Source organism: Nomascus leucogenys, chromosome 6 (assembly GCF_006542625.1).
Source record: "Nomascus leucogenys isolate Asia chromosome 6, Asia_NLE_v1, whole genome shotgun sequence".
NCBI lineage: Eukaryota > Metazoa > Chordata > Mammalia > Primates > Hylobatidae > Nomascus > Nomascus leucogenys.
This window is the reverse complement of record NC_044386.1, coordinates 61,372,958-61,399,727: the sequence shown is the minus strand read 5'-3', so window position 1 is coordinate 61,399,727 and position 26,770 is coordinate 61,372,958. Positions and strand designations below refer to the sequence as shown.

The 26,770-nt window shown below is 40.5% G+C and overlaps 1 protein-coding gene across 6 annotated transcripts in view; it reads left to right on the top strand.

Moving 5' to 3' along the window:
- EIF2AK4 (eukaryotic translation initiation factor 2 alpha kinase 4) overlaps window positions 1-26,770 on the top strand; it is a 104,339-nt gene that overhangs the window by 72,009 nt on the left and 5,560 nt on the right. For 2 of the 6 annotated variants that reach the window (XM_030814329.1, XM_030814330.1), the window contains exons 24-34: window positions 3,567-3,616; window positions 4,564-4,732; window positions 6,135-6,251; window positions 7,808-7,873; window positions 12,992-13,162; window positions 13,598-13,732; window positions 15,593-15,700; window positions 17,404-17,532; window positions 19,055-19,141; window positions 22,703-22,815; window positions 26,140-26,198. In XM_030814329.1, coding sequence (XP_030670189.1) covers window positions 3,567-3,616; window positions 4,564-4,732; window positions 6,135-6,251; window positions 7,808-7,873; window positions 12,992-13,162; window positions 13,598-13,732; window positions 15,593-15,700; window positions 17,404-17,532; window positions 19,055-19,141; window positions 22,703-22,815; window positions 26,140-26,198 — 1,204 coding nt within the window. Of the gene's footprint in view, window positions 1-3,566; window positions 3,617-4,563; window positions 4,733-6,134; window positions 6,252-7,807; window positions 7,874-12,991; window positions 13,163-13,597; window positions 13,733-15,592; window positions 15,701-17,403; window positions 17,533-19,054; window positions 19,142-20,048; window positions 20,698-22,702; window positions 22,816-26,139; window positions 26,199-26,770 lie in introns of those variants that run through there. The other 4 variants (XM_030814333.1, XR_004030471.1, XM_030814331.1 and 1 more) reach the window with 4 other exon arrangements.

Sequence of the window (26,770 nt, the reverse complement as noted above, 5' to 3'; positions counted from 1 at the left end):
GTGAGAGCATTATTGAAGTGGAGGAAATGTTTGGTCCTGAATGCCTCCACCTTCCTGATAGCACAGGTGTTTATAGCTCTAGGAACTGGAGGAAACCTGCATTGCAGGTGCCACATGTGCACCCCCCAGTGTTGAGTGACCACAGCAGGTTAACCCCACCCACTTAGACAAATAAATGTAGTTTGTTTGTTTTTTTGACTTCCTGGCTAGATCTTCAGTAAACATCCTAACATGTTAATGCCTAGAACAGTTAAATTCTTCTAACAGCAAGTGTCTCTCCTAATTGGGTATGCTGAGTTTTGCCTGTGCCTGCTTTCTTCCGACCCCCAGGGATCCTGTCGACAGCAGCAGTCTTACTAGTCTTTCATTCACACAGTGTGGGCTGCTAACAAGCTATCTGTGGTGCTGTATGATAGAGCAAGGAAAACATGCAATGCCTGTGACAGACAAGGTTTAATACAGCTCACATACAGAAAGCACTGACAAGTGGAGACAAGAGCAAAGGATATAACCAGGCAGCTCTCGGAAGAGAAAATGTGCATGGCTGATAAACTTCGGAAAAGCTGTTCCGCCTCACCAATAATAAAGAAGTGCAAAGCTGTCTCAACTTCACCCGTCAGACAGGAAACATTTTTAAATTAATGTTATCCAGAGATGACAGGAGTGTAGGAAAATAGGTATTTTCATATGTTGCTGATGGGAATGTGGACTGCTAAACCTTTAGAAAAGTAATCTAAAAGTTTATAATAAAACTTTTAAAATTTCGATGCACATTCTTCATCCTTAGAACCAGCAATCCCACTTTGAGCAATTTACTCAAAGAAAGAAAAACACAGCAGTGTATGAATGTTAAAAGGATGTTAATTGCCATATTATTGTGGTAGTCAAAAACTGTCTGCCTGTTTATTAATAGGAAAATGGTTGAATAATTTGTCACCAATATTATGGAATATTAAGGAGCTATTGAAAAGAACATTGAGCTAGGCACAGTGGCTCATGCCTGTAATTCCAGAGCTTTAGGAGGCCCAGGTAGGAGGAGTGCTTGAGCCTGGTAGTTCAAGACCAGTCTGGGCAACATAGGAAGACCCCATCTTTACAAAAAGTTTAAAAATTAGCCCAGTGTCGTGGCTCGTGCCTGTGGTCTCAGCTACTTGGGAGGTTAAGGCGGGAGGATTGGTTGAGCCCAGGAAGTCAAGGCTTCAGTGAGCCATGATTCTGCCACTGCACTCTAGCCTGGGAAACAGGGCAAGACTCTGTCTCAAAAAGAAAATTTAAAAATTTTTTTTTGTAGAAATGGGCTCTCACTGTGTTGCCCAGGCTGGTCTCAAACTCCTGGACTCAAGCAGATCCTTCTGCCTCAGCCTCCCAAAATACTGGAATTACAGGCGTGAGCCGCCATGCCCAGCCAATCTATATTTTTATATAGATTAAATATGTATTTTTTATATATGTATAAGATGAAAATACAGTCAGCCCTTCGTACATATCCTTGGATTCCACATCCACGTATCCAGCCAACTGTGGATGGAAAATACTCTGAAAAAAAAATTCCAACAAGCAAAACTTGAATTTACCATGTGCTAAACACTGCATTGAATCCACACAAAAGAAGGGATGTATAGGCATAGTAGTAGATATTATAAGTAATCTAAAGATGATTTAAAGTGTACAGGAGGATGCACATAGGCTATAGGCAAATGCTCTGTCATTTTATATCAGGAACTTAACCATCCACTGATTTTGGTATCCTTGGGGGAGTCCTGGAACCAATTTCTGAGAGACAACTATACATATTTAGATATAGCCATATTTATACTTGATTTGTAGGAATGTGCATGGCACATTGTTAGCTTTTTTAAAAAAGTAAATTTCAAAGGAACTCTATTATCCCATTTTTATTATAGAGAAAGAAAAGTTTTTTAAAAAAAACTGTGTGTGTACAGGAGGCTGAGGCAGGAGAATCACTTGAACCCGGGAGGCGGAGGTTGCAGTGAGCTGAGATTGCACCACTGCACTCCAGCCTGGACGACAGAGCAAGACCCTGTCTGAAAAACAACAACAACAAAACAAAAAACAAAAAACTGTACATAAGGTATACCCTGTGTGTTTGCATGTACTTTTTTGTTTTATTATTTTTTTTTTTGAGACGGAGTCTCACTCTGTCTCTCAGGCTGGAGGGCAGTGGCGCGATTTCGGCTCACTGCAAGCTCCGCCTCCCGGGTTCACGCCATTCTCCTGCCTTACCCTCCCGAGTAGCTGGGACTATAGGTGCCCACCACCATGCCCGGCTAATTTTTTGTATTTTTAGTAGAGACAGGGTTTCACCCTATTAGCAAGGATGGTCTCGATCTCCTGACCTCGTGATCTGCCCACCTCAGCCTCCCAGAGTGCTGGGATTACAGGCGTGAGCCACCGCACCCAGCCTGCATACACTTGATATATGTGTAGATATATATATTTGGCCCTCTACATCCTTGGGTGGGTTCTGCATCCATGGATCCAACCGAGGATGGAAGATACTCAGAAAAAAAAAAATTCACAAAGTTCCAAAAAGCAAAACTTGAACTTGTCACATTCACATGTCTGAATGACCGTGCATATCAGGTTGTTTGTATCACCAAAGAGTAAGGTGTCAAAGAATACACTCATTTTGACCATACTTTTTGGAGGGGGGAGTGGAATCTTTTTTAAATGTATATCATATGGCTTATTGTGAAACAGGTTTTGTGTTTATAGTCTAAGAAGAAATTCCTTCCACATTCCTCACTTCTGTTTTTCTTTTATAGTGAGTAAAGTGATGTGGGATTATTCTGAGGTAGAGGTAAATAAACAGCAAATCAGATCAGACATTTGCACTTTGTTAAAAAAAAAAAAAAGTACAAATATTTACATAGCTATACTTAAAGCTGGCTTCTTATTCTCTAAATATTAGGAGACTAAAGTGCAGATTTTAAAATATCAGCTCCCATTCTATAAGCTGATATTCAAATGCAAAAAATTAAAAAGTGAATGTATGTTGAGAATTTGGCCCATCAGTATTAATGATACTATGTTGGATCAGTTGGGGCAATCTTAACAATGGTTTTACTAGTTGTTACTATATTTGAAGGTGGTTATTAAGAATTTAAGAGATTGATAGGAAAATTAGGAAATTCACCAGAAGAGATAATACCCATTTTGACTGCATTACTATAAAAGTGACATTTTAAAAAAATTCATAAATAAATAACTTGCACTAATTTTAATTGGACATAATAAAAGCTCCACAGAGAATATTTAACTAAAAGTGAATTTTAAAAAAAACCTAAGAAATGTCACAATGAATAAGGTTGATGGTATGTCTAGCAGCGGAGTCCACCACTGACCAAAACACTGAAGAACATTTCAGGGAGTGTGAGTGGTGAGCAGTGCATGACTTAGTGAATATACTAAAAGCCACTGAAGTACATACTTTAAAGGGATGAACTTTATGGGACAGGAGTTATGTTTCAATAAAGCCGCTATTAACAAAAGGAGTGTGGTAGCTGGCACATTTTGACATTGACCTTTAATATTTTATTTTTCAGATCCCTTTTGCAAGATATGTGGCAAGAAATAATATATTGAATTTAAAACGGTAAGAAACAATAGGGGATTCCATTTGGTAGACATAGGAAAATAGTTGAATAATTTGTCAACCAAGAAAGAATATTTTATTTCCTGTGATCCTTAACACAGTTAAGAATTCTGGGTTCAGAATACTGAGCTTAGAATATAAGCCAGAAGCCCAGCCACAGTACCCCTTCCTGTAAGGTAACTAGGACTGTTAGAAGGAATGTAGCAGGTAGGTACCACCATGTTCCCACAGTCTATTCTGTACCTTCTAAATGACTAATTATTTTCACAAACAGTTGCTTGATAAAAACATCTGGCTGTTCATGATCACAGATGGCCCCTTTTAAAACTTAATTGGTAGGACAAATGGCCAATGGTCTCTATGTGAAAACTGCCTACACAGGTAACCGAACAAAAGCTGCTTGTAGAGAAGTGGAGTAAACCCAGCAGGAACGCTGAGCGCTGAGGACCTCCAGGCACTTAGCTCTGGAAACAGGCTTTCTGTACATTCAAATACCACAGGGGTGCAACACTGAGATCTTCATAATTTGGAGCAGTATTGTTGTCAATGAGGCACCCTACTTTAAAGCTCCTTTCTTCAACTGAAAGCAAAGCTCTTTACATGCTTTTTATTCTAGCTACAAGTGAACAATTAATAATCGTACTCTTATGGTGTGGGTATCCCTGTGCAGAAAGCAATCACTAAGGTAAAATTTTTTGGTGTAATTTCATCTCTGTTTCAAACATTTCAAAAACCTTAAGCTCCATAGCTTCATAGTGGCAAAACTGGGAATTGGAACCTAGATCACAAGGCAAGGCTGTTCCAGGGCAAATCTATCTTTCAGTCCTCTTGATCATACCACCAATTAATTTTTTTCATATTTGTTTCTTATATCTTGTTCAACAATTTCTCATACATATTTCTTTCTAGTAAGCAATGACCTTAGAAATCTGGGTTTCTCTCTCCAGATACTGCATAGAACGTGTGTTCAGGCCGCGCAAGTTAGATCGATTTCATCCCAAAGAACTTCTGGAGTGTGCATTTGATATTGTCACTTCTACCACCAACAGCTTTCTGCCCACTGCTGAAATTATCTACACTATCTATGAAATCATCCAAGAGTTTCCAGCACTTCAGGTTCCTTTCCATATTTTAACATTCCAAGATTCCCCACTACAGTTCTTCACCAAGTGTGGTGGGGAAAACCACAGCTACAGACCTGCTTCTCAGTCTGTCCTAGAGATGAATCACATCTTTACTAAAGTAACTGAGAAGAGCTTGATGGTGTTGCTTTTGAGGTTCATCTCAGGCTCTTACCTTCACAGAAACTGGTTTTGTTTTGGGGGATGGGTATTCTCTGCCCATTCTTCTAAAATGCAAGATATCAGGCTAAGATTCCTAAGATGCTCTTAGCCTGTTCATACCCTGTTTGGAACCCTCAGTGGCTCTATCCTACACCCGATCTCTTCACTCCCCAACTTCTCTTTTCACCAAGTCTGCATGCTGCCTAGCCGGTGGGGACTGCTGCCAGCCTTTGTCAGGCTTCCCTCCCTACCCCACACACATGTCCTGTCATTCCTGCCACCGTCAGTCAAATGTTCCCTTGTCTAGAAAGTCTTTGCCCAGCCATGGTTTGGGCCCTTTCTCCCCAGGAAGCCTGTGACTGCACCCTCATTGATTAGTTGGCCACCTTTTCTTCTCAACTCTCACAGGTCTTGATCTGAGACACCCATGTACTACCTTGAGTTATGTTCATTGTTTTCTCCAAGCAGAATATGTGTTTTTAGGGCAGAGCCTACGAGTCTGCTTTGCCGTATACCCCATTGCAGCCAGCTCGGCACATGGCTCACCACTCAGTGAATACTCATTAATCGGTATGTGTGGACAAAAGTTAACGATAACTATTCCACTAGCCCGTGCTTATGAGTCAACTACTATTGGACCAGATCCTTCTGTCTTTGAAATCAACTCTCTCGGGCTTTTTAACATAGCTGAAGACCAGTCAGAGTTGGTTTTGTTTTGTTTTGTTTTGTTTTGGAGACAGTGTCTCGCTCTGTCTCCCAGGATGGTGTGCAGTGATACTATCATGGCTCACTAGCCCCTACCTTCCAGGCTCAAGCAGTCCTCCTGCCTCGCTGCTTGAATAGCTGGGTCTACAGGCATGTGCCACTGACCCCACCTAATTTTTTTTTTTTGTAGAGATGGGGTTTTCCTGTGTTCCCCAGGCTGGTCTTGAACTCTTGAGCTCAAGGTATCCTCCAACCTTGGCCTCCCAAAATGCTTGAATTACACAGGCATGAGCCACCACCCCAGCCAGTCTGAGTACTTTGGATGTATATAATATAGTATTAAATTAGAGTATACTCTGACTGTAACAGTGCAAAAAGAATGTATGAAAAAAAAATAAACTAGGAAGCCATATGCTAAATTCAATCCTTCCATTGTGTTAGGATGACAAATTGGTGGTAAGTTTCCAGATTTGGTCATGTACCAATAATTGCTTTTATAATGAAAATAGTAATTTTTCTCCATATCTCAGGAAAGAAATTACAGTATTTATTTGAACCATACCATGTTATTGAAAGCAATACTCTTACACTGTGGGATCCCAGAAGATAAACTCAGTCAAGTCTACATTATTCTGTATGATGCTATGGTAAGCGTTTAATTACTTATGATGCTGAAAGATAATACCTTGATGTTGAAAGATAATAATAGTTCCTGATGATTTTCTTACTGATGCAGCCATGAAACTGAATTGGGAGTCTTAGCTCCTTCCTTCATTGCTCTAAATTGAAAGAACCAATTGATTTTAATTATATCAACAGTTAACAAGTATTGGTTGAGCTTTTGTTCCATCCTCAGCCCTCTGCTACTAATAACCTCCGGGGTGTTTTTTAAAATGCTAACTTCTAATTTTAAAAGATCAAATTATTTAATTTGTAAGATAGTAAAGTTATTCACTAACCTACTTATTAAGGCAAGAAATCACTAAGTAATTGGCCCTGATACTTGCCAATAATAATTTCGAAGATAGTTAACATTGACAGAGCCCCGCTCTGTGAGCTAGGCATTGTTCTGAGCTCCTCTGATGGATGAACTCACTTCATTCTCGCACCAGTGCTACTATTACTTTTCCCTTACTTTTCCCAAGAGAGACGACTGTTCGTGTTGAGAATAAACAGTGTGCCTTGCCCTTGATTCTTCCAGTCTGCCTGTGCTTATCAGTAAAGTCATGTATAGATTTGCATTGATTGAATTAGGGCAGAATGGCTTCGACCTCTGGTGGGGCCTCATTTACCACCTCCTCCCTGTGGGACTGAGGCTATGGCACCTCCAATTACTCTTCCCTAATTTAGTCACATCATAGTATTCATTACTTTATAGTATATGTGCAGGTACAGAGCCTGGAAGGGGACGCATTGAAAAAATGAATTAGTGTTATATTATGATGCTAGGATGGAAGTGAATGCTTATGTTTTCTAATATCCTTTCATGTTAAGTTTTGTTTTCATAATGAATAAGAGGCATCCAGGAGATGTAAGAACTAACAGCACCAGAAAGTCTATGGTTAAGACAGAGTAGTGGAAGTCCTCACATAATGGCTTATTGTTTTTATACACCAAAAGGATTAACTAGCTTTTCTTTCATCTGGCAGGTACACATCAATGGCCCAAACTTTACTGCTTGTTTCTTAGTGGTTCTTTACTGCCCCTAAAGCTCTGTTGCTGTTTGTCAGTGACAGATACAATATGATGTCAGTCGGACACTGGCAGAAACCCCAGGGATTGTGCGAGCGGCTTCAGCTCTTACCGATTCACGTCCCGCGGCTACGGCACATCTGCCAGCGTGGGATGAAATGCCCAGAGTCTGGCCTTTGTTAGGGGAGCCCAGAGCAAAATGACTCCCTCCCTGCCCGAACAAATGCCCTCATTAAGCCTGTCCAGATCTGGGTCACCTCACCATTCAGCAAGTACAACTTTCCCTTTTTAATTCTTTTGTCAGGGTTTTTCAGATTTTAAAATAAGTTAATTATGGTTTTGTGTGAATTGGGGGAAAAACATTTTCTAATCACAGAATTCAATCTATCCTGTACCATTAGGAGCAGTTTGTTCAAAATGAAGGCTATAATGTCAGAATTAGCCTGGAAATTGTGTCTTGTTCAGGGCCAGATTTGGCGACTCTCATTGTTACCTTTTTCTTCCACGTTAGACAGAGAAGCTGACGAGGAGAGAAGTGGAAGCTAAATTTTGTAATCTGTCTTTGTCTTCTAATAGTGTAAGTACCTTCTAATGGTATTATTGCAGCTTTCTCTGTAATTTTTTGATACCAGAAAATGTCACCAAATTCTCATTGCAGTAGAGTAGCAGCGCTTCCTACCGCCTCGCAGATGCAGTTTTTCCCATGAGTGTTAGGTACCATGGCAACCTCTGGGATTAGGAGAAGGGAGAAACTAATGCTGTGATCAAAGAATGGCTCTCCATGCTTCTTCTTGATATGCTGTAATCATCCTGCTCTTTCTTGATCAGCAGATACTTTTCTTTGTCACCCTTAATAGAGCTGTGCCTGGTAGAGCCTCCTGCTGAACATACCTAATACCAGTTGTCCTCTTTTGAATTAGATTATACGGGACTAGAAGGAGGCACAGAATTCTGCAGATTCATCTAGGGAGCTACCCTTCCCCTACCTCCATGTCTTCTAACTCCTCAGAGTTGAATTAAAGCTCTTGCTTTTCTGGTATGTCTCTTAATCTTAAAATCTTACATTTGATCCCATCATCAATAAGGGAAATCTTATGGAGTAAACAGTTTGGTCGTATTTTCTCTGTAGGCATCAGATTGATCCCAGATCTTTGGTACAGTAAGCCACACTTAATTGAGTAGCTGGACAACAGAAGATAACAGGGATTTTGTACATTTTCCTGAATATTTAAATAAGAGAAGTTTTTTTTTTTAATTTCCTGGAACCTGTCTAGCCCCTTGTCTGACACTCAATTATATGATCTTGCGTTGATCAGCAAAATTCACATATGGGATAGATTAAAATATGATTGTACACCAGGCAGGCAGAGTCACTCAATCTTTCGGGCACCTACAGTGTGGCAGGCGCAGTGGCAGGGATATAAAGAGGAGTCCATCGACTGCATTCAGCTTCTTGGTTCATATTGGCCTTTAAAAAGCCACAAGGGGATATGCGCAGCATGTATCTGCCCTCAACTCTGTGAAACAACTTTCAGAGGGCACATGGAAACCAGAGTTCAAAGAAATCACCCCTTTGCAGGTAGGGAAAGTAAACCAGATGCATAGCACTAGGAGTTCTGAAAATTGAGCCAGGTTAAATCTTAAATATTTAATATTGGGGAGATAGTAATGATATGCAAAGTAACACAACAGCTAAATATCCAAATATGAAGAACAATATACAGTATTTACATATAATCTAAACATGTACACAGCACACACCTGTGTGCAGAAATAGTCCCATGTGTAAATAGCACAGAGAATCTGCACAAGACTGCCCAGTTCAATGATTCTATACCCAAAGTTTCCAACCCAAAAGGTTATTTGAACTAAAGTCACATTTCAGAATGTCTTTTTTTTTTTAAGAAAGTCTTATAAATATACATTTGGATGTAATAGCCACATTGGTTGTTCACGTGTCAACTTCTTTTCTTTCTGTTAAATCTCTAACCACTGGTTATTCGATGATGCTAAGCGTTAATTAGATGTGTTTGATTCACTTAAAAACAGAAAAATAGTATCTAATAAAGGCATTTGGTACTTTGATTATTTTAAAATGGACTCTAAGGGTATTAGGAAGGGGAGTAGAAATATTGCCAAAGAGTTTCACATATCTGACCCAGTCCTCTTACTTCACAAATGAGACACCTGAGGCCCAAAGAGATGTTGTGATTTGCCCTGAGTCACATGGAGTTAGTTGATGATAGGGTGAGGACCAAAATCTGGAGACATTGACTCCAGTGCTTCTGGTAGTTTATTATTGGGGTAATTTAATGTTCAAATTTATAGAGAAGAAATCATTTTTATTTTCTTAAAAAATATTTTAAATCAAATACATGATTTTACATTTAAATTTTTTTCTTTTTATTTTTTTGAGAGGATCTTGCACTGTCATGCAGGCTAGATTACAGTGGCACAATCATAGTTCACTGTAACCTCAAGCTCTTGGGCTCAAGAGATCTTTCTGCCTCGGCCTCTCAGTTAATTTTTTTTTCTTTTTTATAGAGGGATAGCAGGTGTGAGCCATTGCACCCAGCCAAAATTTTTATCTTTAATATAGTAAGCAGATTTGTATTAGTCTGCTCTCACACTGCTAATAAAGATATACCTGAGAGTGGGTAATTTATAAAGGAAAGAGGTTTAATGGACTCACAGTTCCACATGGCTGGGGAGGCCTCACAATCATGGCAGAAGGCAAGGAGGAGCAAGTCATGTCTTATATGGATGGCAGAAGGCAGAGAGAGAGAACTTGTGCAGAGGAACTCCTCTTTATAAAACCATCAGATCTCATGAGACTTATTCACTATCACAAGACCAGCATGGGAAGGACCTGCCCCCATGATTCAATTACCTCCCACTGGGTCCCTCCCATGACACAGGGGAATTGTGGGAGCTACAATTCAAGATGAAATTTGTGTGGGGACACAGCCAAACCATATCATTCCACCCATGGCCCCTCCCAAATTTCGTGTCCTCACATTTCAAAACCAATCATGCCTTCCTGACAGTCCCCCACAGTCTTAACTCATTTCAGCATTAACTCAAAAGTCTACAGTCCAAAGTCTCATCTGAAACAAGGCAAGTCCCTTCCACCTATGAGCCTGTAAAATCAAAGACAAGTGAGTTACTTCCTGGATAAAATGAGAGTACAGGCATTGGATAAATACACCCACTCCAAATGGGAGAAATTGGCCAAAACAAAGGGGCTAAAGGCCCCATGCAAGTCCAGAATCCAGCAGGGCAGTCAAATCTGAAAGCTCCAAAATGATCTCCTGACTCCTTGTCTCACACCCAGGTGATGCTGATGCCAGGGATAGGCTCCCATGGCCTTGGGCAGCTCCCCACCTGTGGCTTTGCAGGCTATAGCCTGCCTCCTGGATGCTTTCATGGGCCAGCATTTAGTAGGGACTCTGTATGGGGGCTGCAAACCCACATTTCCCTTCTGCACTGCGCTAGCAGAGGTTCTCCATAAGAGCCCCACCCCTGCAGCAAACTTCTGCCTGGGCATCCAGGCGTTTCCATATATCCTCTGAAATCTAGGCGGAGGTTCCCAAACCTCAATTCTTGTTTTCCGTGCATCTGCAGGCTCAACACCACATGGAAGCTGCCAAAGCTTGGGGCTTGCACCCTCTGAAGCAACAGCCTGAGCTGTACGTATCTTGGCCCCCTTTAGCCATGGGTGGAGCAGCTTAGACACAGGGCACCAAGTCCCTAAGCTACATAGAGGAGGGGGGCCCTGGGGCCAGCCCACGAAACCATGTTTTTCCTCCTAGGCCTCCAGGCCTGTGATGAGAGGGCCTGCCATGAAGACCTCTGACATGCCCTGGAGACATTTTCCCAATTGTTTTGGTGATTAACATTTGGCTCCTTGTTACTTATGCAAATTTCTGCAGCTGGCTTGAATTTCTCCTCAGAAAATGGGGTGTTCTTTCCTGTCTCATTGTCAGGCTGCAAATTTTCTGAATTTTTATGCTCTGTTTTCCTTTTAAAATTGAATGCTCTTAACAGCACCCAAGTCACCTCTTGATGCTTTGTTGCTTAGAAATTTCTTCTGCCAGATACCCAAAATCATCTCCCTCAAGTTCAAAGTTTCACAAATCTCTAGGGCAGGGGAAAAATTCTGCCAGTCTTTTTGCTACAACATAGCAAGAATCACCTTTACTTCAGTTCCCAACAAGTTCCTCATCTCCATCTGAGACCACCTCAGCCTGGATTTCATTGACCACATCATTATCAGCATTTTGATCAAAGCCATTCAACAAGTCTCTAGGAAGTTCCAAACTTTCCCACATTTTCCTGTCTTCTTCTGAGCCCTCCAAACTGTTCCACCCTCTGCCTGTTACCCAGTTCCAAAGTCACTTCCACATTTTTGGTTATCTTTACAGCCCAACTCTACCAGTACCAATTTACTGTATTAGTTTGTTCTCATGCTGCTAATAAAGACATACATGAAATTGGGTAATTTATAAAGGAAAGAGGTTTAATGGACTCACAGTTCTCTGTGGCTGAGGAGGCCTCACAATCATGGTGGAAAGCAAAGAGGAACAAGTCATGTCTTACATGGTTGGCAGCAGGCAAAAAGAGAGAACTTGTGCAGGGAAACTCCTCTTTATAAAACCATCAGATCTTGTGAGACTTATTCACTATCATGAGACTATCATGAGAAGGACCCACCCACGTGATTCAATTACCTCCCACTGGATCCCTCCCATGACACATGGGAGTTGTGGGAGCTACAATTCAAGATGAGATTTGAGTAGGGACACAGCCAAACCATATCAAGATTATAGGAGGTTTTAACATTTTTTGGATTTTTTAAAAATTTAAGTGATTTATGATTAACTCTAAGATTAAGCTATGTCAAGCTGAGCCTTCATTTAGCCCTTGGTTTTCATGTGCCAATTTATGGATGAACTAGGTTCTACTTGCCTACAATCTTAAAATGGCTATAATTTTGTTTCTTAATAATTTCTGCTTTAGCTCCTGGGAGTTTTCTTTCTGGCTTTATGACTATGGTTGTTTCCTCTTACTCCAGCTGAGTACCAGGGACTGTGAGATCAATCATCTCTAGCCACTGACCTCTTCTGGGGCAGTCAATGAGTACAGCTCGTGAGAGCCAGGATCTGGCATCCAGGTGGGAGGAGAGGGAAGGGAGGATCAGGAGGCTGCCCGCAGGAGAAGATATCTCAAGGTTGCAAATAGGAATGATTCAAGCCAAGGAAGGGAATTTCTAGGTAATTCTGTATTAAAACAAGTGAGACTCTGCCTTCTTGTCCCCCTATGTGTATGCCTGCAGTAATAGGAATTCATGAGAATGAGAAAGGTAAAGAGGAAAAATACTGGCCTGAAAATAGATAATGGAAGCTCTGCTGGTGCCAGGGTCTGCTTTGCTGGGGTCAGCATTAAGTGTGAGTAAATGTGTCTGAATAAAAGTGAACCATGAGTATGTGTCTAAAGCATTCCCGCAAGGTGCTTTCGAGTTGTTGGAAAAGGATAATCCTTAGTCAGGATTGTGGCAAAGGCTAAAATAATCTTTGACCACAAAGATAATCATATCATCCCATGTGCTCCCACTCCTGCAGGTGCACACAGTCGGTGCAAAGGGAGTCTTCCCCTGCCGTGGATGGGCAGCTAACTGTGCCCCTTTGCTTTCCAGCTGTGTCGACTCTACAAGTTTATTGAACAGAAGGGAGATTTGCAAGATCTAATGCCAACAATAAATTCATTAATAAAACAGAAAACAGGTATTGCGCAGTTGGTGAAGTATGGCTTAAAAGACCTAGAGGAGGTTGTTGGACTGTTGAAGAAACTCGGCATCAAGTTACAGGTTTGGCAACGGTTTGATACTGGCAGTACAAATGTGTAGCATTACTAATAGCACAGGGAGAAAATGTGTTTCGTTTCACTAATGCTAGTTAGTGTTTTATTTTTCCAGAAAAACTGCTTTGTGTGTTTTGGAGCATTTGATATTTAGTAATAATTTTGGCTTAAATCAGGATTTCTTTGCAAGTGCCACTGTTCCCATCATGAAGCAGTTCTTACTATGTTAGCCTCAGAGAGGTGGTTATTCTTAAAGAGAAGAGAATTTATTTTACTTGTCAGGCTATGGTTAAACAGACTTTGAGCTAGATCTTACTGAATATTTTGTTTATGCTAAATAGATTGTTCTGATGCTATTGATGGGAAACACCATTTTCAGCATTATATTCCACATGCTAAATTTCAAACCCTTGACACATTTGTGTGGCATCTCTCTTTATAGGTCTTGATCAATTTGGGCGTGGTTTACAAGGTGCAGCAGCACAATGGAATCATCTTCCAGTTTGTGGCGTTCATCAAACGAAGGCAAAGGGCTGTACCTGAAATCCTCGCAGCTGGAGGCAGATATGACCTGCTGGTGAGGGTTTGCCCTTTATTTATTTGCTCTGACTTAATTTTATTCCTTCTAAGCTTGTTATTTTGAAATTTTCAAACTAACACCAAAAATTTGAACCAGTAATATCATTGGATACTTCTATTAATATATGTTTCATCTAGGAATAGAAATAGAATGTGAACCACATTTGTAGTTGTTTAAACTTAAAAAAATTATATTATTTTGCAAGATAGTTGCAAAGATAGTACAGAGAGGGCTCATGTACCCTTTACTCTGTTTCTATATATATATATATATATATATATATATATATATATTTTTTTTTTTTTTTTTTTTTTTTTTTTTTTTTTTGGAGACAGGGCCTTACTCTGTCACCCAGGCTGGAGTGCAGTGGCACAATCTTTGCTCACTGCAGCCTCGACCTCCCTGGGCTCAAATGATTCTCTCACCTTAGCCTCCTGAGTAGCTGAGACTACAGGCATGCACCACCACACCCAGCTAATTTTTTGTATTTTCAGTAGAGGCAGGGTTTTGCCATGTTGCCCAGGCTGGTCTCAAACTCCTGAGCTCAAGCAATCCACCTGCCTCAGCCTCTCAGAGTGCCGGGATTATAGGCGTGAGCCACCACACCACCCATTGCATAAGTACAGTAAAATATCAAAACCAGAAAATTGACATTTGTACAATGTATGTGCATCATTCTTTTCCATTTTATCACGTGTACATTCCCATAACCACTACCATAATCAAGGTACAGAACTATTCCATCACCACAAAGATTTATGGGTATCAACATCTTATCAATTCAAATGAAATGTAGAAACTTTACCTCCCTGTATGTCTCTTTACCTCATGCCCCATTTATAATATAATTGTCTTAAATATTTCTTCTAATACATTAAGATCCACATCAAACAGTGTTAAATTTTTTACTTTACTGTTAAATATAATTATAAAACTCAAGGGGAGAAGAAGGTCTATTGTATTTACCCCAAATTTCTGGTTTGTGATGAGAAATTTGCTGTTATTTGAATTACTTTTCCCCTATAGGAAAGGTATTTCTGTCTTGATGCTTTAAAGATTATTTTCTTTGTCTTTAGTTTCAAGTTAAATTATGATGTGTCTTGGCATGAGTTTCTTTGGATTTATCCTATTTAGGGTTTGCTTACCTCTTAAATCTAAAGGTTTATGTCTTTTGCGAATTTGGGGGATTTTTTCAGGCATTCTTTGAATTTTTTTTTCAGTCTCACGCTCTTTTTTCTCTCCTTCTATGACCCCAGTGACACGAATGTCCTTGAGGTTATGGGACATTTTTGTCCAGGCTGATCTCACACTCCTGGCTGCAAGCAATCCTCCTGCCTTGGCCTTTCAAAGCACTGGGATTGCGGGTGTGAGCCACCACACCTGACCTGTAATTTTAAATTATTTAGTAACATTAAGTAAAAAGAGACAAGTGGTATTAATTTTATAATATATCTTATTTAACTTAGTATATCCAAAATATTATTTCAACATGTACTCAAACTTCTAAAAATTATTAACAAGGATTTTACATTTTTTTCAAAGTCTTTGCAGCCAGTATGTGTTTTACATGTACAGCATGTGTCAATTTGGATTAGCCACATTTCAAATACTCAGTAGTCACTTGTAACTAGTGGCTGCCATATTGAACAGTGCAGAGTTAGATGTAACATTTGTTAATATTTTTTCTAAATTTGCATGTGTGCTTTCTTCTCTATTTTACTATACACACACATTTCTTTTTGTTGAACTCTTTGATGATGAGCTGCTGACAGAGTGCTCACTCTTTAATCATTGTTTTCCCCGTAATCACAGTTTCTTTGCTATTTCATAATCGTAACTGTTTGTGTCTCTCCACAGATTCCCCAGTTTAGAGGGCCACAAGCTCTGGGGCCAGTTCCCACTGCCATTGGTGTCAGCATAGCTATAGACAAGATATCTGCTGCTGTCCTCAACATGGAGGAACCTGTAAGTTCTGGCTTGGCTTCCCAGCATGCTTCGAGGTGTCTTTCATTTCTAAAAGTATGATTTGCCTTTTGCAGTCATTTACATGGGGCTTCAGATGTGAAAGCTATAGACCTAGGGTTTTGAAACTTACCTTTAGTATGATAGACAAGCCTAAGACTTGATATCAATCCCTGCATTTCAGTCTTTATCATCTGTTCTCTAGCTGGGTGACCTTAGACCAGGGGTCCCCAACCCCCAGGCGGTGGACTGGTACCCATCCAGGGCCTGTTATGAACCGGGCCGCACAGCAGGAGGTGAGCAGCGGGCAAGCAAGCATTACCACCTGAGCTCCACCTCCTGTCAGATCAGCGGTGGCATTAGATTCTATAGGAGCATGAACCTTGTTGTGGACTGCACATGGAAGGGATCTAGACTGCACGCTCCTTATGAGAATCTAACTAATGCCTGATGATCCGAGGTGGAATAGTTTCATTCCAAAAGCATCCCCTCCCAACCCCTGCACCATCCATGAAAAATTTTCTTCCATGAAACCAGTCCCTGGTGCCAAAATGGTTGAAGACTTCTGCCTTAGACAATTAATTCATCCTTCCCTAGCCTCACTTTCCTTATCTGTAATGTACCATATAAATGTGAGATGTTATAGTTATTAACAGGCTCTTAACAAAGCTTCTTGTTGAGGCCAGGCATTGTGGCTCATGCCTATAATCCCAGCACTTTGGAAGGTCGAGGCAGGCAGGTCGTTGAGCCCAGGAGTTCAAGACTAGCCTGGGCAACATAGCAAAACCCCATCTCTACCAAAAAATACAAAAATTAGCTGGGTGTGGTTAATTAGCCATGCACCTGTAGTTCCAGCTACTCAGGAGGCTGAGGTGGGAGAATCACTTGAAACCAGGAGGGGGAGGTTGCAGTGAGCTGAAATCATGCCACTTCTACTCCAGCTTGGGCAACAGAGCCAGACCCTGTCAAAAAAAAAGAAAAAAGAAAAGAAAAGAAATCCTGCTGTGGTCTACAAAGCTAGAAACAGCTTTTTTTCCCCCTTGTATTTCAGGCAAGATTAGTTTTCCTAGAGAAAAATAGTATTTTCCTGATGGCTCAGGGTAGTTGAAATAATTTCTGTCTTGAAAGACTAATATAACATTTTTTTTTTTACTATGGCCGAGCATGGTGGCTCATGCCTGTAATCCCAGCTATATCCCAATAAGGCCAAGGCAGGTGGATCACTTGAGGCCAGAAGTTTGAGACCAGCCTGGCCAACAAAGCAGAACACCATCCCTACTAAAAAGACCAAAAAAAAAAAAAAAAAATATATATATATATATATATATATATATATATATATATTTTAGCCAGGCATGGTGTTGCACACCTGTAATCCCAGCTACTCTGGAGGCTGAGGCAGGAGAATGGCTTAAATCCAGGAAGTGGAGGTTACAGTGAGCGGAGATCGTGTCACTGTACTCTAGCCTGGGTGACAGAGTGAGACTTTGTCTCAGAAAAAAAAAGAAAAAGTTTTTTGACTGTGTCTTTTATTTTTTTTTTTTACAATGTTGTTTTGAAGCAAAGTCTTTGGCATGCTATGTTTCTATGCAGGATTTCAAGAATGCCCATCTTCCCAAGAGTGCTGCCTCCCCTCCTGATGCTGGTTTCACTTCCATGCCTGCAGTCTTGCTCCTCTAACTGTAACCATTCTGTTTCTGATCCAGGTTACAATAAGCTCTTGTGACCTCCTGGTTGTAAGTGTTGGCCAGATGTCTATGTCCAGGGCCATCAACCTAACCCAGAAACTCTGGACAGCAGGCATCACAGCAGAAATCATGTACGACTGGTCACAGGTAATGGGACAAAAAGCACCTGTGAGTGAAGTGCAAACAGCTGTGGCTTTCATGGCAAATATCCTCTGCACCTATAGACTGTCAAACTCTGTTTATCTCTGTAATTCGAGTTGCCTCTATAATTCGAGTTGCCTCCTGTGTTAGTTTCTGATTGCTGCAGTAACCAATTACCACAAACTTACTGGCTTAAACACATATTTATTATCTTACATTTCTGGAAGTCAGAAATCCAAAAGCACTTTCACTGGGTTAAATTCAACAGGTCTGGCTCCTCTGGGAAGCTCCAGGGGAGAATCTGTGTCCTTCCCTTTTCTGGCTCCTAGGGGCCTCCTGCATTCCTTGGCTCATGGCCTCTTCCTCCATCATCACACTCAGCAGTGAAGCGCCTCCTTCCTCACTGACCTGTGCTTCTGTTCTTACATCTATCTCTAACTCTTGTCTGTCCAGCTGCCTCATACATGCACCCTGTGATTACACTGGGCCCACCCAGATAATCCTGGTTGATCACTCACAGGTTCTAGGAATGAGGATATGGACATCTTTGCAGGGCTGTACTCCAGCCTGCCACACTTGTGAAGGCACTTGGTGCTTAGTGTGTTTTGGGCTCTGTATCCTGAGACCTCCCACAGCATGCAGGCCTGACACTTGCTGTGGGTGTGGTGATGTGGAAAGTGGCACCCAGGACACATGCCTGCCCTTTGGAATGGGGGGTGTAAGGAGATCATAGAAGGGGTGCACTCCCAGGAGATCATCCAGGTTGTACCCACGTTCGCCCACACTAAAGGTGCCCCAGAGCATGGCGATGACCAGGGACACAGACCCACCACCCTCCCACCTGCTCTGTTTACATCACCTGCCAGGAGGCTTCTGAAGCTGCTGCTGTTTACTCGTGTGTGTGTGTCGTATCAAAATTCACATCAGAAGTGTATTGAGCAATAATTTTTAATCATTTGACAGAACAGTGTCCTCTTCTACTTGTCCACTTGTTTCATAAATCGTTAGAGAAGTGTTCTGTCCTGCAGTAAAATCCAAGCCTCGTGGCCAGTGACCTCAGTCCTGCACAGTGGCATCCCTGCAGGCTTCTCTGCCCCGTCCTGGTTTGCTTCTTCAGTTCTGCTTTTCACCTTCCCTTATTTCCTTTGTTTCCTTCATTTTCCTCAGAGGCTTTTTCAGCATGTGTGTGTGTGTGTGTGTGTGTGTGTGTGTGTGTGTGTGTGTGTGTTGTGTTGTATAATTTTAGGCATCTTTCATTAAGTCTTGAAGCTTTTGAAAACCTCTTACTATTGATGGATTATTCATGGCCCCTTTAAACAATCATGAAGGTAAGGAAGGCAAGAGAGGCATTGTTCCTCCCTTGAATTCTATGCAGCTTCTTGCTTAATATTTATATCCCCCTGAAGTCAGCATTTTAGTAATTCACATTGAGAATATAATTGGAAACAGTATTTTCATTCTCCTTAATTACTTGAAGCTGTTTCAGGTGCTCTGTGTTTATTTTCTTTACTGTGTTTGTTTGTTTCAGTCCCAAGAGGAATTACAAGAGTACTGCAGACATCATGAAATCACCTATGTGGCCCTTGTCTCGGATAAAGAAGGAAGCCATGTCAAGGTAAAGACGTCAGAGATGTTTTACAATTCAATAGTCAGGTGTTACCTGTGGAGCACCCGCCTTTCACACTGAGGCCGGGGCCGTGTGGTGGCGCGATCTCCGCTCACTGCAAGCTCCGCCTCCTGGGTTCTCGCCATTCTCCTGCCTCAGCCTCCGGAGTAGCTGGGACTACAGGCGCCCGCCACCACGCCCGGCTAATTTTTTATATTTTTAGTGGAGACGGGGTTTCACCACGTTAGCCAGGATGGTCTCCTGACCTCGTGATCCGCCCACCTCAGCCTCCCAAAGTGCTGGGATTACAGGCGTGAGCCACCGCGCCCGGCCGTTGTTGGGTTTCTTACTGAAGAAAATGTGTATAAAATAAGGAAGAGAGTCCACCTTCATTAAAGCTTTAAAAAGCAAAACAAACAAAAAAAACTGGCTGTGGTTTTTTTCCTACTTTTCTCCTCTCGTTCTCTTTTTCCAGCTAAGAAAATAAGAATAAGTAAAGTTGATATCTGCTGATAGGCATATCCTCTCATTGCTTTGTAACCAATTTTACTTTTTTGTATTCAACTAAAAGTGTTCATAAATATACCACCTCATAACCTTTATTTCTAATTATTTTTAAAGGGAAAAAAACTTTCTTAAAAATATTTTTCTCTTCTAATGTTTTTGTTTGGTTTCGATATCAGGGTAATGCTGGCCTGATAAAATGAGTTGGAGAGTGTTCTCTCCTCTTCTGTTTTCTGTAAGATATTGTATACAATTGGTATTAGAAGTCCAATCTCAAATATTTCTATATATAGAGCTATTCTGGTTACCTCTTTCTTCTAGAGGCAGCTTTCGTAGTTTATATCTTTCCCAGAACTTTTCCATTTCGTCTGAGTTTTCAAATATTCCCCTGTTATTGTTTCACTGTCTCTAGGATCTGCAGTGATGCTCCCTCCTTCAGACCTGATATGGGTAATTTGTGTCCTCCCTCTTTTTTGTCTAATCAGCCTGGCTAGAGATTGATCAATTTTGTCTTTCCAAGGACCAGCTTTTGGTATCATTGATTTTTCTCAGTTTTTATTTGTTCATGTGTTTTCTATTTTATTCATCTCCACTGTTATCCATTACTATTTTCTTCCTTCTGCTTATTTTGGATTTACTTTATTCTTTTTTTGGTTTCTTCAGGTAGAATTTTAGATGAGGTATTGACAAACTACACCTTGGACCAAATTCAGCCCATAGCCTGCTTTTACATATCTGTGAACTAGAAATTTTTACATTCTTTGTTAAAAAACAACAACAAACAAAGGAGAATGTGTGACTCAAACTATGTATGGCCCTCAAAGCTTAAAACATTTCCTATCTGGCCCTTTACAGAAAAAAATTTGAAACTTTGTTATTATACATGTTTAGGATTTTATATCTTCTTGATGAATTGTCTTCATCATTATAAAATATTCCTTATCCCTGGTAATATTTCTTGTTCTGAAATCTTTTGGTTAGTGTTTACATCACTACCTTTCTCCATCCTTTTATTTTTAACCTGTCTTTTTTTTTTTTTTTTAAGAGATAGGGTCTCATCGTGTTGCCCAGGCTGGCCTTGAACTCCTGGGCTCAAGCGATCTTCTCACCTCAGCCTCCCCCGCGATACAGGCGTGTGCCACTGCACCTGGCTAACTTATCTATCTTTATATTTAAAGTGAGTTTCTTATACACAGTCACTAGGTTGAGTTTTCCTTTTTTTTTTTTTTTTTTTTTTTGAGATGGATTCTTGCTCTGTCGCCCAGGCTGGAGTCCAGTGGCACAATCACCACTCACTGCAACCTCCACCTCCCAGGTTCAAGCGATTCTCCTACCTCAGCCTCCTGTGTAGCTGGGTTTATAGGCACACACCACCACACCCAGCTAATTTTTGTATTTTTAGTAGAGACGGGGTTTCACCATGTTGGTCAGTCTGATCTCGAACTCCTGACCTCATGATCCACCCGCCTCGGCCTCCCAAAGTGCTGGGATTACAGGCGTGAGCCACTGCGCCCAGCCTTTTTTTTTTTTTTTTTTTTTTTTTTTTTGAGACAGGGTCTCACTCTGTCACCCATGTTGGAGTGCAGTGGCGCGATCTCAGCTCACTGGAACCTGTCTCCCAGGATCAAGTGATCCTCCCACCTCAGCCTCCCAAGTAGCTGGGACTACAGGCACCCACCACCATGACTGGCTAATTTTTGTATTTTTGGTAGAGATGAGGTCTTCCCATGTTGCCTAGGCTGGTCTTGAATCCCTGGGCTCAAGTGACCCGCCCACCTCAGCCTCCCAAAGTGCTGGGATTACAGGTGTGAGCCACTGGGCCCACCCAGTAGCAACATTTTCATATTTCAGAAGTAGGACATCACTTCATTTATCCATTCAGCCAACATATTTTAAGCATTCACAATGTCAAAGGGATTGAACTTGGGGCCATCGAACATACAGAAACATTTAAGCCATAGCTCCTGCTGTCAAGGATTCTGTAATCTGGTAAGGAACATGAGACATTTGTGCATGATTATGAGCTCAAAAATGCTAAATGCCATGAGAGTCCTACAGATAAAGTTCTCCAATGGTCCCTCAGGCTGGGAGATTACATAAGAGGCAGCAGTGAAGTCTTCAGGAAGGTGCTGGGATTTATCCTACCCTCAAGAATTCGTAGGATATAGATAGGTCCTGGAAGGGCCTTTTAAGAAGAGGGAACTACAAAGGTGATGGTAGTTCTTTTAGTAGTTGTCCCAAAGATAGAGGCAGGCCAGCAGAGAACCATTCTGGTACAACCCTGAATAGTCTATTTTGGGTGAGACAGATGGATCAGAAGCAGAAAATGGTTATAGCTACATCATGGAGAGCCCAAATGCCAACCAAGGAATCTGGTTTTTTTATTTAGCAGTTATTGGGGAGGCCCCGAATGTTTTGAACAGAAGGAGACATCAAAGTTGTGTTCGAGAAAAATTAATCTGCAGGGATGTGTAGCATGGAATAGAGTGAGGGAGAAACTGAAGACAGTGATAGCAGTATAAAGAATATCAAACTAGCCTAGGTCAAGGTTGGGTGGCCAGGGGAGTGAAGATGAAGGGACAGATGCCATAAAAGTGGGATGACAGGACTTGGGTTTAGAAAGGAGAGGGAGGAGTGGTAGATAAAGCTGAGATCTGAGAAACCTTGGTGGCTGACCAGATTTAAAGGGGAAGATGTTAAAGAATCACATGAAATGAGAGCCCATTCATCTTGGCCTTTAAAAAAAAAATTCTATCATCTGTGATAAACTAGTCCAGACCAGGGTTTCTCAACAGCAGTGCTGTTCACATTTTGGGCCAAATAATTCTCTGTTGTAGGGGGCTGTCCTGTGTATTAACAGCATCTCTGACCGTTACCTACTACATGCCAGTTGCACCATCCAAAAATGTCACCAGACATTGCCAAATGTCCCCTGGGGAGCAAAATTGACCCTGGTTAAGAACCACTGACCCAAACTATTGATTTAGTAGTCTTACTGTGGTGCTCTGAGCTACTCTTCTGGGTTCAGAAACCTCCAAATGATAGATCTGTTTCATTCTTTTTAAGGTTAAGTCTTTTGAGAAGGAAAGGCAGACAGAGAAGCGTGTGCTGGAGACTGAACTTGTGGACCATGTACTGCAGAAACTGAGGACTAAAGTCAGTGATGAAAGGAATGGCAGGTAACTTAGGAAACAAAAGCCAAGAAAACTGACTTCAATTACCTATATGGAAACTACATTAATTTATTTTAAAAGTCAATTTAAGCCAGGTGGTGTGGCTCACACCTGTAATCCCAGCATTTTGGGAGGCCAAGTTTGGGGAATCACTTGAGGCCAGGAATGCAAGACCAGCCTGGGCAACATACCAAGACCCCATTTCTAAAATAAAATTTTTTTTGATTAGCCGGGCATGGTGGTGCATGCCTGTGGTCCCAGCTACTCAGGAGCTGAGGTGGGAGGATTGCTTGAGCCCAGGGGGTCAAGGCTGCAGTGAGCCATGTTCATACCACTGCACTCCAGCCTGGGTGAAGAGAAAGACCCTGTCTCAAAAAAACAAAAAGAAAGAAATCAATTTGATCCTTTTGAGAAACAAAGATAGGTCAGGATTACTTTTAATGAACCATTCTGTTGTTTCTGAATAACTCAATCAGCAGTTTAATTGTATGACCATCTTGTATGAGACTAATCATAGCTTACATTCAACATTTGTTCTTCATACCATTTCCAAGAATACTTTATCATTTTGAAAAGCCTCAGGAGCCAAAATCTATCTGTCATTATCTTATTCAGTCTGCTAATCAGTGAATTTCAATAATATTTTGTCCGTGTACTTTGAAAGATGTAACGTTCTGGGAAAAGATCTCACTTCCTCATGATGGGAGTATCAACCATATGGGTAGGAATTTGGCAAAGTAAATTAAAAGCCTTAAAACTAAACATTTTTTAAAAATTGACCCAGCAATTCCACTTTCAGGAATTTATAATAAAAATTATTTTAAAGATGTCTATATCAAGTCTCATTTATAACAGCAGTTCTCAAACTTTTTGGTCTTAGAACCCCTTTACACCCTTAAAAATTATTTGAGGATCCCAAAGAACTTTTGTTTATGTGAGTTAATCTATAAATATTAAAACATAAACATTTTAAATATATTTATTCATTTAAAAATAACAATAACCCCATTACATGCTAACCTAACATATTTCTATTGAAAAACAACTGTTTTCCAAAACAAAATTAATTTAGTAAGGAAAATGGCATTATTTAAAATATTTGCAAATCTTTTAGTGCACTGTTTTACATTTCTGTAATCTATTTTAACGCTTTAGTAGAAGAAACGATTCTCCTGTTTATGTATTCAATCTGTTGTGATACCACAAATCATATAGTCTCTGGAAAACTCCGTGGCACATTTATGAGAGGATGAGAGTGAAAAGGCAATTAATATTTTAGGATTATTATGAAAATAGTTTTGACCTTGCAAGACCCCTTGAAAGGATATGAGGGACTTTCAAGAGTCTCTAGACCACACTTGGAGAACCTCATTTCAAAATATACATTGGTAGAAGATTGTTTGAGTTATGATAATTTGGTGAAATATTGTGCAGCTTTTAAAAATGATGATTCTACTAAAGCTGAGTTCATTGACATGGAAAGATGTCCACAAATAGGATGTTTAATATAATCCCATTTTGTGGCCAGGCATGGTGGCTCACGCCTCTAATCCCAGCACTTTGGGAGGCTGAGAAGGGCGGATCATGAGGTCAGGAGATCGAGACCATCCTGGCTAACGGTGAAACCCCATCTCTACTAAAAATACAAAAAAATTAGCGGGGCGTGGTGGTGGGCACCTGTAGTTCCAGCTACTCAGGAGGCTGAGGCAGGAGAATGGCGTGAACCTGGGAGGTGGAGTTTGCAGTGAGTGGAGATCGCGGACTGCACTACAGCCTGGGTGACAGAGTGAGACTCTGTCTCAAAAAAACAAAAAACAAAAACAACAACAACAACAAAAATATATATATAATTCCATTTTGTTTTAAACAAAATATACAACCTATACATAAAAAAATGTCTAGAAGAATGTACCAAATTTTTAATTGTAGTTTTGGTTAGTGGGATTACAAGGGTTCTTAAATTACTTTGTTAAGCTTTTCTATCTATTTGCAACTTTTTTTTTTTTTTTTTTTTTGAGATAGAGTCTCACTTTTGCCCAGGCTGAAGTGCAGTGGTGTAACCATGACTCACTATAGTCTTAACCTCCCAGGCTCAGGTGATCCTCCCTTCTTGGCCTTCTGAGTAGCTGGGACCATAGTCATGTACCACCTTGTCCAGCTAATTTTTTAAAATTATTTGTAGAGACAGGATCTCCCTATGTTGCCCAGGCTGGTCTCTAACTCCTGGACTCAAGCAACTCTCCCACCTCAAGCAATTCTTATATGTATGCTCATTATCAGAAAATACAACACTGTAATTTTTCTGGCTTACATCAGCAATTCTCAACCAACAATGATTTTGCTTCCCAGGGCACATCTGGCAATGTATGGAGGCATTTTTGGTTGTCACAACTGGGGAGTTTTACTGGTATCTAGGAGAGACCAGGGATACTGTGAAAACATCCTAAAGGGTACAGGACTAATACCCCCCAACAGAGAATTTTCTGGCCTAAAATTTCAGTGTACCAAGATTAGGAAATCCTGGCTTATAGAAAACAGACCTTGCTCTGTTCTTCTCATGCCCCCACCCCTTCTTATTTGCACCTAGCCTTAATAAATTCACCATTAGGTGTTTCTGAGGGAACATAATGTTCTGGAAATCACCAGTATTGGAATTATAGATCTAAATCAAAGACAGGTTTAGAAGAGAAACCAAGAAATAGCCAAGTAGTGAGTAGGAGGGAACATTACCAAGACACTTAAAAGGCTACATGGGATTTAGTTTTAGTAGGGAAAGGTTCAAAGTTTTTCCTCCACGCAAATGATTATTTCCCTGTTTTCCCAAGATAGAGTGCTGTTGTCTCTCTCAAAGGCTATAAATTAATTCACAGCATTTGAAAGAACATCCATTCACAGCTTTTTAAAGAATATCCTTATTTACCAAATGTTCTCCTGTGGGTGGTTGCCAAGGCTGCTGCCATAATGAAGGTGGGGCTGCTGTTATTCATGTTTCCTTGTATTATGAGGGGGGCGGAAAGAACACCCATTATATTTCATTGAAATCAGCTTCTTGTGTAGATCCAGGATTTCAAGCCCAGCTGAATAAATCAGAATGTTTTCTTTAGGCATTTGTTAACTTAAAAAGACATCCTTTATAATTTTTACTTGCTCTTGACCAAAGCATAACTAAATGCAAATTTTTTGTTTTTGTTTTTCCACCCACTAATAACCAAGAAGATGTTTTTATATTTAATGGAAAAGTGGCTCACTATACATGTAGTTCACTGTAAGTTATGTGTTGCTTGTGCCTTATTGACTGTTCTTTAATTATTTTTGTTTGCTTGTTTTTAGAGAAGCTTCCGATAATCTTGCAGTACAAAATCTGAAGGGGTCATTTTCTAATGCTTCAGGTATAATTACTAATTATAATCTGAACATAATTATGCTTATATGTTTGCTCTAAGCACTTATTACTGTGGCTAACTGCTTGTGACATTGGAAATCTATTTTTAAAATAACATACACAATAAATTGTACCACATGGGATTCATCCCTATGCTTTGAAATCCACATCCTAGAAAATGATAAAACTGGAATTTAGCTGACTCTTCTACTCTATCTCTTATTTTTACAAGTGATTTAATCTTCCTTTTACTCAATTTATTGTACAAGTGAAATGTGGATAATTTTCCTGGAGATTTTCCTCATACAGAGGATTGAAAGAAGTATTTTGAAATCCCTTGAAGAAGGACACTATACACATTTTGTTTTCATGAAAGCCAAGAGGGCACAGTGGTGATAGTTATGCCTTTACTTTCGTCACCTCTAGCAACCTTACTTCTTTTGAAAGAAGTGTTCCAATTAAGGCCATGAGAAGACATATTTGGCTTTTAACAGAATTGAGTCTTTCCCATTCACTTCTGTTAGCACTAACTTTGTGTTCCCATCAGATTTCCAACTCTTGAAGGAATTTAAAGAAGTA